Below are 13376 nucleotides of genomic sequence, written 5' to 3'. Positions count from 1 at the left end.
TGAAAGTGGAGTACAAATGTAGGCAGTAGGGGCCATCTGCAGCACATGGAGCGCCCAGGCCCTGAAAAAGAATAAGAGCTCCGGCTTTCCTCCCTAGAAAAATTTTAAGGCCTGTTCTTTCCAAAGTGTGAAAACATTTCAGGCCCTAGCCGGTTTTGCTCAGTAGTTTGAGCGTTGGCCCGAGGACTGAAGGGTCACAGGTTCAATTCCAGTCAAGGGCATGTATGTTGCTTGCAGGCTCGATCCCCAGCCCTGGTCAGGGCACATGTGGAAGGCAACCAATCAATGTGTCTCTCTCATGTCGATGTTTCCTTCTGCTTGTCTTGGCCCCTCCCTTCCACTCTCTCTAAAAAATAAACAGGGAAAAATATCCTCTGGTGAGGATTAACAGCAAAAACAACAAAAACTTTTCAGGCCCCACGGTGCCATTCAGAAGAGTTCCTTGCCCCTTCCACAACTCAGATCCATACCTAGAGCCCAAACCCTGCCAATATTTGCAACTCATTTAGAAGGAGAAAATAGTTCTCATTCTAAAAGAGAGTCAACTAAGTTCTCTTTGAAGTTAATCATTAAACTGCCATTGAGTCAGTTCCAGCCCCAGTTCCAGTCCCCATAGCACTGAGCACTGAGCAGACCTCTGCAGAGTCAACACTCTGGACCAAGCTGAGTGACTGGGTCACAGAATCCTTGGAAAGGACAGACCTCGTGCTACCCTCACTGTGCCCTTTGCCCATCAACACCACAAGCTTTCCAAGTAAAATCACACCCAAAGCACGCTCTAAGAGATGGTCCCTAACCCAAGAGGCACATTAGAGTCATGCAGAGTGCAAAAATATTCACCCCAGATCCTATTCTGGGCCAATTAAGTCTGAATCAGACATTCTTAAAGCTCCCCAGGGATTCTAATGTGTAGAGTTGAGAACTTGTGAGTCATGCTTTGGTCCAAGAATCTGAAAGGCCAAAGACTGAACCGGAAGTCACCATTGTGGGCTCTAGAACCATGAACTCTCAAGTAAAGAGACTTGGGTTCGAATTCTGACTCCACTCTTTATCAGTTGTAGGACTCTGAGCAAAACCCTCAAACCATTTCTTCAACTATAGATGGAAACAACATGATACCTACTTCTTAGGATGGTTTTGTGATTTTAAAAAAAACAACACACAATATGTGCAAGGCATTTAGTGCAAATGTCAGCTTTTGCTGTTATATAGAATTTACTGCTCCCTGACTAGGATTCATAAGCATTTACCCTACTCTTCCAGATTTCCTCCAGGGCTTGGATCAGTGAATCTGAGAGTCTGGCCATGCCTCAGAGTTACCCATAGAACTTGTTAGAGGCCCAGTCTTACCCCAGGACCTCAGTACATTTGAGGTGGAGCAAAAGGATCGTGTTTTCCAAAACTCCCTGGGAACCCCAGAGCTGGAGCATCTTCTGGTGACTGGCATCTTAAGTCTATTGAAGGGCATTACTTTGCTTCCAATGAGACCACTGCTTCTATCCCCAATGTGATGTCATTCTCAAGGACAAAAGTACAAATGAAGCAGACCCTGGTGAGGTCCAAAGGTTACCAATCACCTATGTTTGCCCTACATGTTTGGACCTTTAGGGCACGGGCATATTGATCATGAAGCTAATGAATGATAACTCCCATTGTAATTGCTGAAAACTACTGTCTTTTCAAGTGTGTCTTCCCTTTGTGGCTGCAGACATTTTGGGGATCCAGCCAGAAACCTGAGTTTAGGTTTGGGGCTTGGTGGGATATGTGGAGATGAGGAAAGAGGGGTGGTATTTATAATAGACACCGTACATGAAGAAAGGTGGTAGAGGGTCAGAGGGTACTGAGACATCAGGTAGGGAATGAATCAGAGGGGCAAACCACTGTTAAAGATGGAGACACCACAGTCCAGGGAAAGGAGGTGACTCTCCCAAGGTTACACAGCAAGCAAAGGCTAGAGCCAGGACAACTTCCTGATCCAGTTATTCCCCCAAACTAGCTTCCTCACACTCTCCCCAGGCCTGGCAATTTTGGCCCCTCACCATGAACCTCACCTTAGCTATTATGCGGCACAAGGGAGCCCCCTCCTGGGTCAGGCTAAACAGGTTCCCTGTGGTGGATTCCGTGGTGTAGATATTGTCCGAGGCATCAATTTTTCTCACCAGTGCCTAAGAAAAGAGAGCAGAGGTTCACGGTTACTCACCCCCATCTACCCTCTGTTCATCTTCCTTAACAAAGCATCGATGGTTTCATGCTCTTAAGAGCCCTCTGGAATCTATAACCCTGTCCCATCCGCAGCCCTACTATGGGGGTGATGAGGTTCTAACTTTGGGAAAGACATGAGGCAGCATGGAATCGGAGCTACGTTTCAGAAACATGGGATCATTTCAAACCCCTGGGGCCTAGATGACAAACATGCCCTGCTCCAGGGGATCAGGAAATGTTGCTGGTCTCAGCAAGTACCATCTTATTGTGCTACTGACTCCTCAGAGAGCAGAAAACATCAGTTAGATAAACCATCACGTACAGAGCTGCGGTGGTGACCAAAGAAGCTTCTTATTTTTGGATGGCTATTAGCCAACAGAGAACCCCAGCTGGGTGAGGGGTTAAGTCAAAAGAAGCACTCTACTCTACAGTAGCTTAACGGGGGTTGGTGGCATGCTTGCATTGGGTCTCTAGCCAGGCCAAAACAGCAGGCCTGGTCCTGTCCAAACATGGGCAAACTCGGTGAGGAATGCTGCACTGATCGAGGCTGAGGAATCCCAGGCTAGTGGTGAGAGGGCTGGGAACACTACACACAGGACCCAGGGAGGACTGGGAAGAAAACAAATAGTAAATGTATCAAGAAGGTAAGAACATTATTCCTAGAAGAGTTAGGTTATTTCTAAGAAAAACCTTTTCAGGTATCTTGAACCCACTTCATAATCAGCCATTTGCTTTGAAGCATGTTACTCATTTATCAATGATTCCTGCCTGCTAATTAATGCTGATTTCTTGAGGTTTTTTTTCTGAGAGGTGTGGAGATGGAGAAGGGAGAGAGCTGCCTTTGGGAAGGCCTCATGCAAGAAAGTACGATCTTCAGAGATGGGTGCTCTGAGCAGCCACTTTTGCGCTTTCAGTTGCCATGTTTATTTTAAAATATTAAATGGATTTATTTTTTATTAACTCTGGTATTACGGAAAAGATACTTAATGAGATCTGAGTTCTAGTCCAGCTTGCCTTTTTTCACACACTATGTTGATCAGGAAGCGTGTGTATGGTAAAAGCGTGGATTTCAGAGCCAAACTGCCTGGGTTCAAATCTTGACTGCAACTTCTGTGTATGTGCCCTAGAGCAGTGGTTGGCAAACTCATTAGTCAACAGAGCCAAATATCAATAGTACAATGATTGAAATTTCTTTTGAGAGCCAAATTTTTTAAACTTAAAATATATAGGTAGGTACATAGTTATTAACTTAATTAGGGTTCTCCTAAGGCTTAGGAAGAGCCACACTCAAGGGGCCAAAGAGCCGCATGTGGCTTGCGAGCCGCAGTTTGTAGACCACAGCCCTAGAGCAAGTAACTTAGCCCTATTTGCCTCAGTTTTGTCATCTGCAAAATGGTGGCAATAACAGTATTATCGTGATTATGGTGATTATATCCATCTATTTAAGTTGTCAAAACATATAAAGAACCTTTAAAGGTACCTGGCACTGAGAAGCAAAACTGTTTCTGTGATCTTGGGCAATGGCGATGAACTCCCTAGGCCTCTGTTTCTCCATTTGTAACATGATTGAAACTAAGGGGATTGAGGCTCCACATAAATGGCTCCCCCTCTTTTTCTTCTTTATTCAAACTCATAGGGTTCTTCACACTAAGATTAAGTGTGTATCTAGTCAAATTACATAATATAAAAATTATCCCCTAAGATCTGATAGATGCCTTTTGTAAGATATTCAACAAAAGGTAAAATTAATAATCAAAATTTGTCACTACAAATCTCTATAATGAGCCTATTTCTTAGAAGCCTCCCCTCTCGTTACGGTAAGCAGTTACATAAGTGATACTAATGCTCACATGGAAATGCAGATGTCTTATATGGGGTCCTATACCTAAATGATAATTACCTAATGTTCCTGATTAGTGTTTGCACTTGAAGCAAATTAGCATTACATTAAACAAGCCAAACCCAATGTCTTTTGCAATCACCTGACACTGTTAGGCAATTTATGTCTGAGAATAATTTCTTTTAATGTCCGTGTGCATATTACTGTCATTACCCCCCAGCTATGTCTCAGTGAACCAGCTCTCTAACCATGAAATGTGTTTAGCGTCATGTTCACAGGTAAAAAATGTGGAAAGGGCCCTAACCGGTTTGGCTCAGTGGATAGAGCGTTGGCCTGCTGACTGAAGGGTCCCAGGTTCGATTCCGGCCAAGGGCATGTACCTTGGTTGCAGGCACATCCCCAGTAGAGGGTGTGCAGGAGGCAGCTGATTGATGTTTCTCTCTCATTGATGTTTCTAACTCTCTATCCCTCTCCCTTCCTCTCTGTAAAAAAATCAATAAAATATAAAAAAATATATTTAAAAAAATGTGGAAAGGCATGAGTGCAAAGGCTCCTCTGAAATCACCAAGGCCAACGTATCATAAAACGTCAGAGCTGGATGGGCCCTCAGAAGTGTTGTCCAAACTTTATTACACAATTGAGGAAACCGAGACTCAGAAATCTGGCACGTGGTACATAGTGAAGCTGGGTCTCAACCATGTGAGTCGGACTTCCTGTTTCCAAAAGTCAGCGGACACACTTCCTTGTCAGCTGGACCTCAGCTGGACCAGTAGAGATGAAAGTATCCAGCCTCCATCCTGGCTTCCATCAGCATCTACAACACTCTTCCCTCTGGTGGCCAGGGCTCCTGCTGCAGGCGCAGAGGTGACAGAGTCCCAGCTGCTGCCCCTCGGGATCCACCACCGGGTTCTGGCCAAGGTCACACTTCCCCTGACCTACGCCCAGCTGTGTCTGACCGCAGTGCAGGCCCGTGACTGTGGGACAGGGGACTCCTCTCATGGGTGACTTTGACTTGAAAATTCTGAGTCTCTTTCTACTCAATTCTTCCTTCTTCCTCTTTCTCAGTTGTCAGAACAGCCACGTAGTTTTCTATCCCCACTCCTGCTTCCTTCCCTTTATCTCTCACAGGCATTTCTTATCAAATCTATCTTGGTGTCAGCTTTAAACTCACACAGTCTCTGAAGTCTATTTATTTTTCAGGAAATCAATGAGGAATTGGATAATTTTCAAAAATGTGCTTCACCCTATATCATGAAAAGAGTGTTGAAAAAAAATGGAAACAAAATAAAGGAAAGTAAACCAAATAGGCTGAATGACAGATATATTTCCTTAAAAGATAGACTATGCAGATGTGAAACACAACAATGAGATATAAGCAAGAGGAAGGGATAAGAAAGAGTTAAAGAGATGCATGCAATTTAACTGCTCTAAATAAGAAATTAGAAAAGGAGGATAGATTTTTCATTGTTTTTCAATCAGAAAGAATGACTGCAGCTCGGTGATATTTATCAAGAGAGGTAAACTCTCAAACAACCGCCTGGAATGAGCTTCTCAGAAGGAGCCAGCAAAATATTAGGAGGCCTCTTCCTGGAGCTTCAGGTGGAGAACCCACAGTTGGGCATGAATAGGGCGGCCCAGCCATGCACAAGGACTACATAAATGTGGGCTGATTGGAGAGGGGGCAGTATGTTAAAGATGGTCACAAGTGCTTTGCTATTCCTCTCAGAGAGATGTGGGCTCTAATTTCTCTCCTTTTGAATCTGGAATGGCCTCAGTAACCAACAGAAGCCCGCATTTGGCAGAAGTGATGTTCTAGGATGTCCAAGACTAGGTCATAAGAAGCCTTGAAGCTGCCACTCAGACTCCTTGGGACATTCTTGTCGGAGTCCTGAGTTACCATGTGATAACCCTGAGGCTGCCATGCTGGAGAAGCCATGTGTAGTCTCTGATCAATAGTCTCAGTTGAGACACACTTTCCAGCCACCCCCTCCAAGAGACCACACACAAGATGATGCTTTCTAAGACTCTGCAAACCATTTGCCAGCCCAATACCACCAACTGAGCTCTGTTGATGCCTCGTGGAACAGAAGAATCACTCAGCCAAACCTGGACCAAATTCTTGACCCTTAAAATTATAAGATAGAATAAAAATGATTGTTGTTGGGCATTAATGAAGCTCCGGGGCACAGAAAACGAATGCAGAGATCAGCATGAAATATTCAAAGGATAAATCTCTAGGTGAAATGTTTTGAATATGTGGCTATAGTGTTGTCTGTGTCCTAAGAGAACATATTGGAGAAATGCATAAGTTAGGACTCTGAGGAAAGACACAGAAAGATTGGACATACTCAGTACGAGACAGACAATATAATAATTCCATCCAGGCTCAGATTGGCTATTGGTTTGATAGAGAAATATCTCCTCAGTGAGAATATTCAATTGAGGGAGGCAAATGTGGATAAGATGTCTTAAAACTGGAGGTTTGGGGGAGACCCAGACCTTGATTTATTTCATTTCTCTCAATAAGGCACATCCTCAAATCTAAAAGAATGTGTTTTGTTTGTTTGTTTGTTTTGGGTTTTTTTGGTGCGGGTAGGGAAATGTGCAAGAAAGAGAAGTCAAAGCTGGAAAGCCTATCAAATCCAGCAACTGGTGCTCATTCTATGAATTAGAGAATGAAACAAACTCACATGAGATGCAGGGCAAACTTAGAAATTCAGCTGAGTTTCTCTGAAAACAGGAGGGGAGTAACAGAAGGCAAGAGAACGCTGGAGGCAGAATTTGTTACTGCACACACAAAAGATGCAGCGGAAAGAATGCTACTCAAGGCTAAAATATTAAGAGATGGAAAGACAGTGCTCTGCGAATCACATGACCAAGGGACTCAATAGGTGCATAAAGGCCAGATTTTAGGAGTACCCTCCCTTGAAGATTGCTCAAGACCTAAGCCAGTGATGGCGAACCTATGACACGCGTGTCAGAGGTGACACGCAAACTCATTTTTTTGGTTGATTTTTCTTTGTTAAATGGCATTTAAGTATATAAAATAAATATCAAAAATATAAGTCTTTGTTTTACTATGGATGAAAATATAAAAAAATTTCTATATGTGACACGGCACCAGAGTTAAGTGAGGGTTTTTCAAAATGCTGACACGCCGAGCTCAAAAGGTTTGCCATCACTGAGTCCTAAACAATTCAGCATGGGGCAGGGCCAGCAGCCATCATGACAAGGAACCAGAGCACCTGTGCATCCTAGTCAAGTTTTTTTCTCATTAAGCCCTAAAAGAATTGTAAAAAAAATATATGATACCTTGAACATTCTTTGCTTGACAGGGAAATTTTTTCATCTTATATTTTTAAAAAACAAAGTAGGGAAGGAGGTAACAGATTGTAAATATTGACATAAAATATAACCACTGTACTACTCTTACAGATGTATTCAAATAAATCTAAATACCAAAACAACTTGATGGCATCATCTTCCGTTTAGAAATACATCAATAATCTCTTAACATTTGAACGATTTGCATTTTCCTTTTTATACTTATATTTCCATCCCAATTCTCCCTCAGACTTTATATTGATGTCATACATTTAAGTGTCAAAGTGTCTTATTGATCACCCTTATCATACTTAACATTGAAATTTGAAATTTTATTTTATTTCCTCTGATTCTAAGGCAGTGGTTCTCAACCTTCCTAATGCCGCAACCCTTTAATACAGTTCCTCATGTTGTGGTGACCCCCAACCATAAAATTATTTTCGTTGCTACTTCCTAACTGTAATTTTGCTACTGTTATGAATCGTAATGTAAATATATGATATGCAGGATGTATTTTCATTGTTCGAGACCCACAGGTTGAGAACAGCTGTAAGGTGATAAGTGTTTAAAAATAGTCTCTTCTTGGTTGCGTTAGCATTACAGCTATCATCTGTACTAAGGGTCAAAACAACATAGATTATAAATTTAATAAATAATTATAAATCATAAAGCTTAAAATATTATAAATAGATCTCTGAATAAGATGAATGAGGTGTTTGGGTTTTTTTAGGTGTTTGTTGTTGTTTTTTGAGAGAGAGAGAGGAAAGGAGAGGGACAGAGAGATAGAAACATCAATGAGAAAGAGAAACAATGATGCTTCCTACTGCACACCCCCAACTGGGGACCAAGTCCATAATCTGGGCATGTACCCTGACCAGGAATGGAACTGGTGACCTCTTTGTTCATGTGTCTAGGGCTCAACTACTGAGCCACACCAGCCTGGCCAGGCTTTTTTTCTTTTAAGACTTTCTAATTCATCCACATATCCATGATTGAATATTGACTTAGTGTTGTATTTTTAGATGCAAACCCTGAAAAATCTTGTTCCCATAAATCTATAAAGAGGGATGGGAGTTATATAGCCAAGTTGGATAGCCAAGTTATTCAGCCCTTTGAGCAAATTCTGAGTTATGTAATCAAATAGTGATCTATCATCAAACACTATTTTTAATGATCTGCCAGCTGATAACTCCTCTAAATTGGTCCTCCTTTACAGTGGTAAAAGCAAAGAATTGGAAACCATTTGATTTGCAAAAGAATTTGTTACCTAGTCATTACAGATATTCATTCACTATTTCAATTTGAATAGTGAATGGGAAAAATTCCAAAAAGTACTTTACCAAGGCTTATCAAGGAACTATTAATTATACCCACTGCTCTTTCACTAAGAGAATCTTGGTTATCCAAATTATTCCAAAAGAATTAGGAAACTCAAAATATTATTAATATTATTGCCAATGCAACTTTTTAAATAAATATTTTTGGATGTTTCAAATATGTTTTACCAAAACCTTGAAGCTATAGCTTTTGTTTATTTAATTTGTGGAAAATACCTACTCTGTAAACTAATTGGCAAAGACAGTTCTTTTAGTCAAGTCAATCAGCCAAACCAACTTAACTTTCTCTCAATAAAGACCTGACTTTATTTTTAGTTAAAAAATGTGTTGATATGTGTTTCAAAAGATGCTAAAAAACAACAACAACAACAACAACAAAAACACCTACAATAATTAATGGAAATCATTCTCTAAGGCAGTGGTTCTCAACCTTCCTAATGCTGCGACCCTTTAATACAGTTCCTCATGTTGTGGTGACCCCCAATTTCATTGTTACAAATTGAACATAATTAAAGCATAGTGATTAATCACAAAAACAATATGTAATTATATATGTGTTTTCCGACGGTCTTGGGTGACCCTGTGAAAGGGTCGTTCGATCCCCAAAGGGGTCGAGACCCACAGGTTGAGAACCACTGCTTTAAGGGAAAATGCTAAAAACTGTTAATATTAAAATAATGTAGACCAAAAATAATTTTTTTATTTTTTTAAATATACATTTTATTGATTTTTACAGAGAGGAAGGAAGAGAGTTAGAAACATCGATGAGAGAGAAACATCGATCAGCTGCCTCCTGCACACTCCCTACTGGGGATGTGCACGCAACCAAGGTACATGCCTTTGACCAGAATCTAACCTGGGACCCTTCAGTCCGCAGGCCAATGCTCTATCCACTGAGCCAAACCGGTTAGGGCCAAAAATAATTTTTTACTTATTTGTATATGTTATAAAGCCAAAATAAAACAATTTACTAATATTTTAATAATTCAAAGTAATATGCAGCTAACACTGTAAATTCATTGTAAATCTAAAAATATGATAAAATGGCATTGCATTCCTTCAGCAAACAGGTGTGTATATGCATTAAACTCTGCTGTTCATTTTGCAGGACAATGAAATAAGATGTGAGAACAAATGAGAAAGCATCTGATTATATTTAGTAGCTCTCATGATCACACTTCAAGTATTTAGAGAAGAAAAAAGGTATTTACTGCTTAAAGTAATTAGTTCAGCTGCTAAAAATTAATTTTATCTTTTGTTAACAGGAAGTAAATTACTATAAATATGTCATTAAATGTTTCGACAATTTAGGCTTTAACTGCATTCTTAAGTAATGTGCACCAAATCTGAAAAAAATCATGTAAAACTTGTCTCTGTAGAATCTAACCACTATAGCTTGAAAAATGTGGTTGTTCTAAAAAATATCTCAATTTCTTTGAAAAGAGTCAATCTCATTAACCTTTAGAGTCTTTGAGTTTTCAAAGATACTTTTCTTTACAGTTAATGACATAGGACTGAGGATAAAATATAGCTGAAAAAATGCTTGCATTTAATTATGTTCTCCCTCCCCCCCCCCCAACCAAAAAACAAACAAACAAAACATCTTAGGGTTCTATGTGTCCTACCAGTGCTTTCTTTCTTTTGTCTGAGGAGAATGTCCCTCAAGAGCCATGCACATTGGAGATGAAATGGAGATGAGAGGGATAAGTTAAATGGGAAACTTTTATAATCTCTCTCTCTCTCTCTCTCTCTCTCTCTCTCTCTCTCTCTCTATCTCCCCCCCCCCCCCATTTATCTGAATTTAGAAAAGTCCCACATTGGGCAAAAGACACAATTTCTAATGCCTTGCTCAACAGAAATATATGTAAAGCAATTCGTGGAGGCCAACAGGCTTTATGGTTCATGAATGAAGCTTCTCCTTGGCTTGATCTCGCCACTACCGTCCCCAGGTGTCTGCACAGCCAGGCAATGCGCTGTAAGGTTTGGCTGAGTGATGAGCATGCCTTTCCTTCAGAAAGGAATAGGACACTATAAACTCTGATAATATTGGGAGAATCGCTTTAGGGAAGGAACAAATAAAAATGGGAGATCTGGAAATTAATTTCCTTAAAACTACATGTGCTTGCATTTCTCCAGGGAAATCTTCGGAAACCTGGAGAACACAGTGCATTGGGGTGGTTTGAAGACCACCGGCCCAAATCACTCCAAGGAGCCCAGATCAATGCAGCCTCAGGTAGCAGAAACACAGCATTCACAGGGGAGCTAGGAAGTAAGAATATTAAAAATGCTTGCTAGGCCAGGATACAAATCAGTAAGTCCTTGGGAAGCAAATGCCTGACTTTGCAGGAAGATGAAAACTTATCAAACACCCTCGAAGAGAAAGGATGCTTCCCCCAGTGAATGTATGTTGATAAATCCTTGTGGATTTTGGACACGTGAAATAAACTGAATGACAACCTGCTGCAGCTGCAACCAATATGGTGTCACCACCACCATCTTCTCCCAGGTACAGAGGAGTGTCTGTAAGGACTCTGGCTACAAGGGTGGAGTCTGGGACAACATGATGCCTGGAGTTCCTGCTCTAGCAATTGAGGGTTAGCCTGTTTTAACACTGCAAATGGAGGGGTAAGGTTGTGATAAGATTGTGTACCCAACGTACTTACTCTTGGCCCTTTCACCGATGGTGGGGAAAGATAAATTGAGAAGCCCTGATGGAACCCCTTCCGCTGCTGGAGAGACAGCCTGGACTGTCTGCCCAAGGAAATGCGACTCCCCACACACACTGGGATGAGACCCTCCTGGCTGAGATGAGCAAGAAAATTGAAAACAATTATATTAAACATTTGGGGCTTTGAATTACTCCTGAGGGCAAAGGGGTTTGGTTTTCTTTTTTCTTTTACTTTATTTTCCCAAGGGAACTTTAAAATGAGATAGGAGACTATATTAATTTTTTTTGGACATCTTTATATTTCTCATCTGGCCATTATGTTTGGATTATCTTTGTGTTGTCATTTAATCACATGGCAGCCTCTAACTGCTGATTGATTGATTGATTGATTATTATTGATTTCAGAGAGGAAGGGAGAGGGAGAGAGAAATAGAAACATCAATTATGAGAATCATTGATCGGCTGCCTCCTGCATGCCCCCTACCAGGGATGGAACCCGCAACCCTAGCATGTGCCCTGACCAGGAATCGAACTGTGACCTCCTGGTTCATTTGTCAATGCTCAACCACTGAACCACACCGGCCAGGCTAAGTACCTATTTTAGACAACAGAGCTGAGCTAAATCGGAGAGTGGGGAATAAAACAGAAAAGCAATTTTAAGCTTTAGCTAGAAAGGCTCTTTAGAGTTAATTTAATGAAGGTAATATTGTTAGTCATTTCCGAGCCTGCTGGGAGCAAAGTCAAAATTGCCCAGTGTGATTCCAAAGAGTCTGCAAAGGAGTAGGAGTTGTTATTTGGTGAAATGGCTTCATAAAAGTGGAAAAGGATTGCTCCGCGGACAGCTGACCTCCTTCTCCAAGGGGCACAGCCACACTCCTGCCTCAGCATAGCCTAATGGATAAAGTCAATAAGGTAATAGGACCAAAACTGTGAAGTACTAAGGAGCAATACTTGGTTCCCACTTCTCCTGCTCCCCTGATGGGATTTCAGCATCACCATCTGTTGCCTTCACTCCCTACCCCTTCATGTCACCAGGCTGAGAAGTTAGGGATGAGTTGAGTGAGTTTGGAAGAAGGAACTGAATATGCTCAGCTTGTTGCCTGTCCCTCTTCACTTAGAAAGTGTCCCTCTGGTTTGACCTTTGTTACAGGATAGGTGTCTGTCCCTCAGGTGAGGCCCAAGCTTGTCCAGCTCTGCCTGGGCCATGAAGGGGAAACTTGTGAGATAAAGTTTTAACAAGCTCACTTAGCCACAGAGCCAAAATACATTCCCCTTGCCTGGCTGGCGTGGTTCAGTGGTTCTGAGTCAATCCAGGAACCAAGAGGTCACCAGTTTGATTCCTGGTCAGGGCACATGCCCGGGTTGTGGGCTCGATCCCCAATGTGGGGCATGCAGGAAGCAGCCAATCAAATATTCTCTCTCATCATTGATGTTTCTATCTCTCTCTCCCTCTCCTTTCCTCTCTGAAATAAATAAAAAATTTATTTTAAAAAAATGCATTCCCAGTCAGTTTTATTAGCATCAATGTGCTAGTTCAAACTAAAAGAAAAAGGGATTAATGGAATGAAAAGATGAATAAATATAACAACTATCCACATGAAGCTGAGCCAGCGGTTCAGTGGAGAGGGCCTTAGAAGTCATCTTCAAATAGATAGGTTTTTGTAAGTCAAGTCTTTTCCCCTTACCTCCCACATGGCTAACCCTTTATTCCCAAAGAGACTAAGCATCAATGCTCATTAATTTCCCACTCGTGACTCCCAAAATTTAAAACTTAAATTTTTCCATGACCACCAAGTAGTTAAATTATTTTAATAATTCATTAGGTGATTAGGAGTTGTTATTTTTTAGCAAGGCTTACTATTGGTTTTTGTGAATAAGTCAGTTGACATATTCAGAAGAATGCCACCCAATACTACATGTTATTTCATTTAAGCCTCACTGTAGAGGTGAGGAAACTGAGGATCAGAGAAATTAAGTAATTTGCCCAAGTTTGCATATCCAGTAA

The 13376-nt window shown here is 41.2% G+C and overlaps 1 protein-coding gene across 1 annotated transcript in view; it reads right to left on the bottom strand.

Annotated features, from left to right (window-relative positions):
• Window positions 1-13376, bottom strand: part of INSC (INSC spindle orientation adaptor protein) — a 128928-nt gene that overhangs the window by 50922 nt on the left and 64630 nt on the right. Inside the window, exon 6 of the mRNA XM_059708990.1 lies at window positions 2052-2165. Within this exon, the coding sequence (XP_059564973.1) occupies window positions 2052-2165 (114 nt within the window). The remainder of the gene's footprint in view (window positions 1-2051; window positions 2166-13376) is intronic.

This window comes from Myotis daubentonii, chromosome 9 (assembly GCF_963259705.1).
Source record: "Myotis daubentonii chromosome 9, mMyoDau2.1, whole genome shotgun sequence".
NCBI lineage: Eukaryota > Metazoa > Chordata > Mammalia > Chiroptera > Vespertilionidae > Myotis > Myotis daubentonii.
This window is presented reverse-complemented; position numbering and strand designations above follow the sequence as displayed.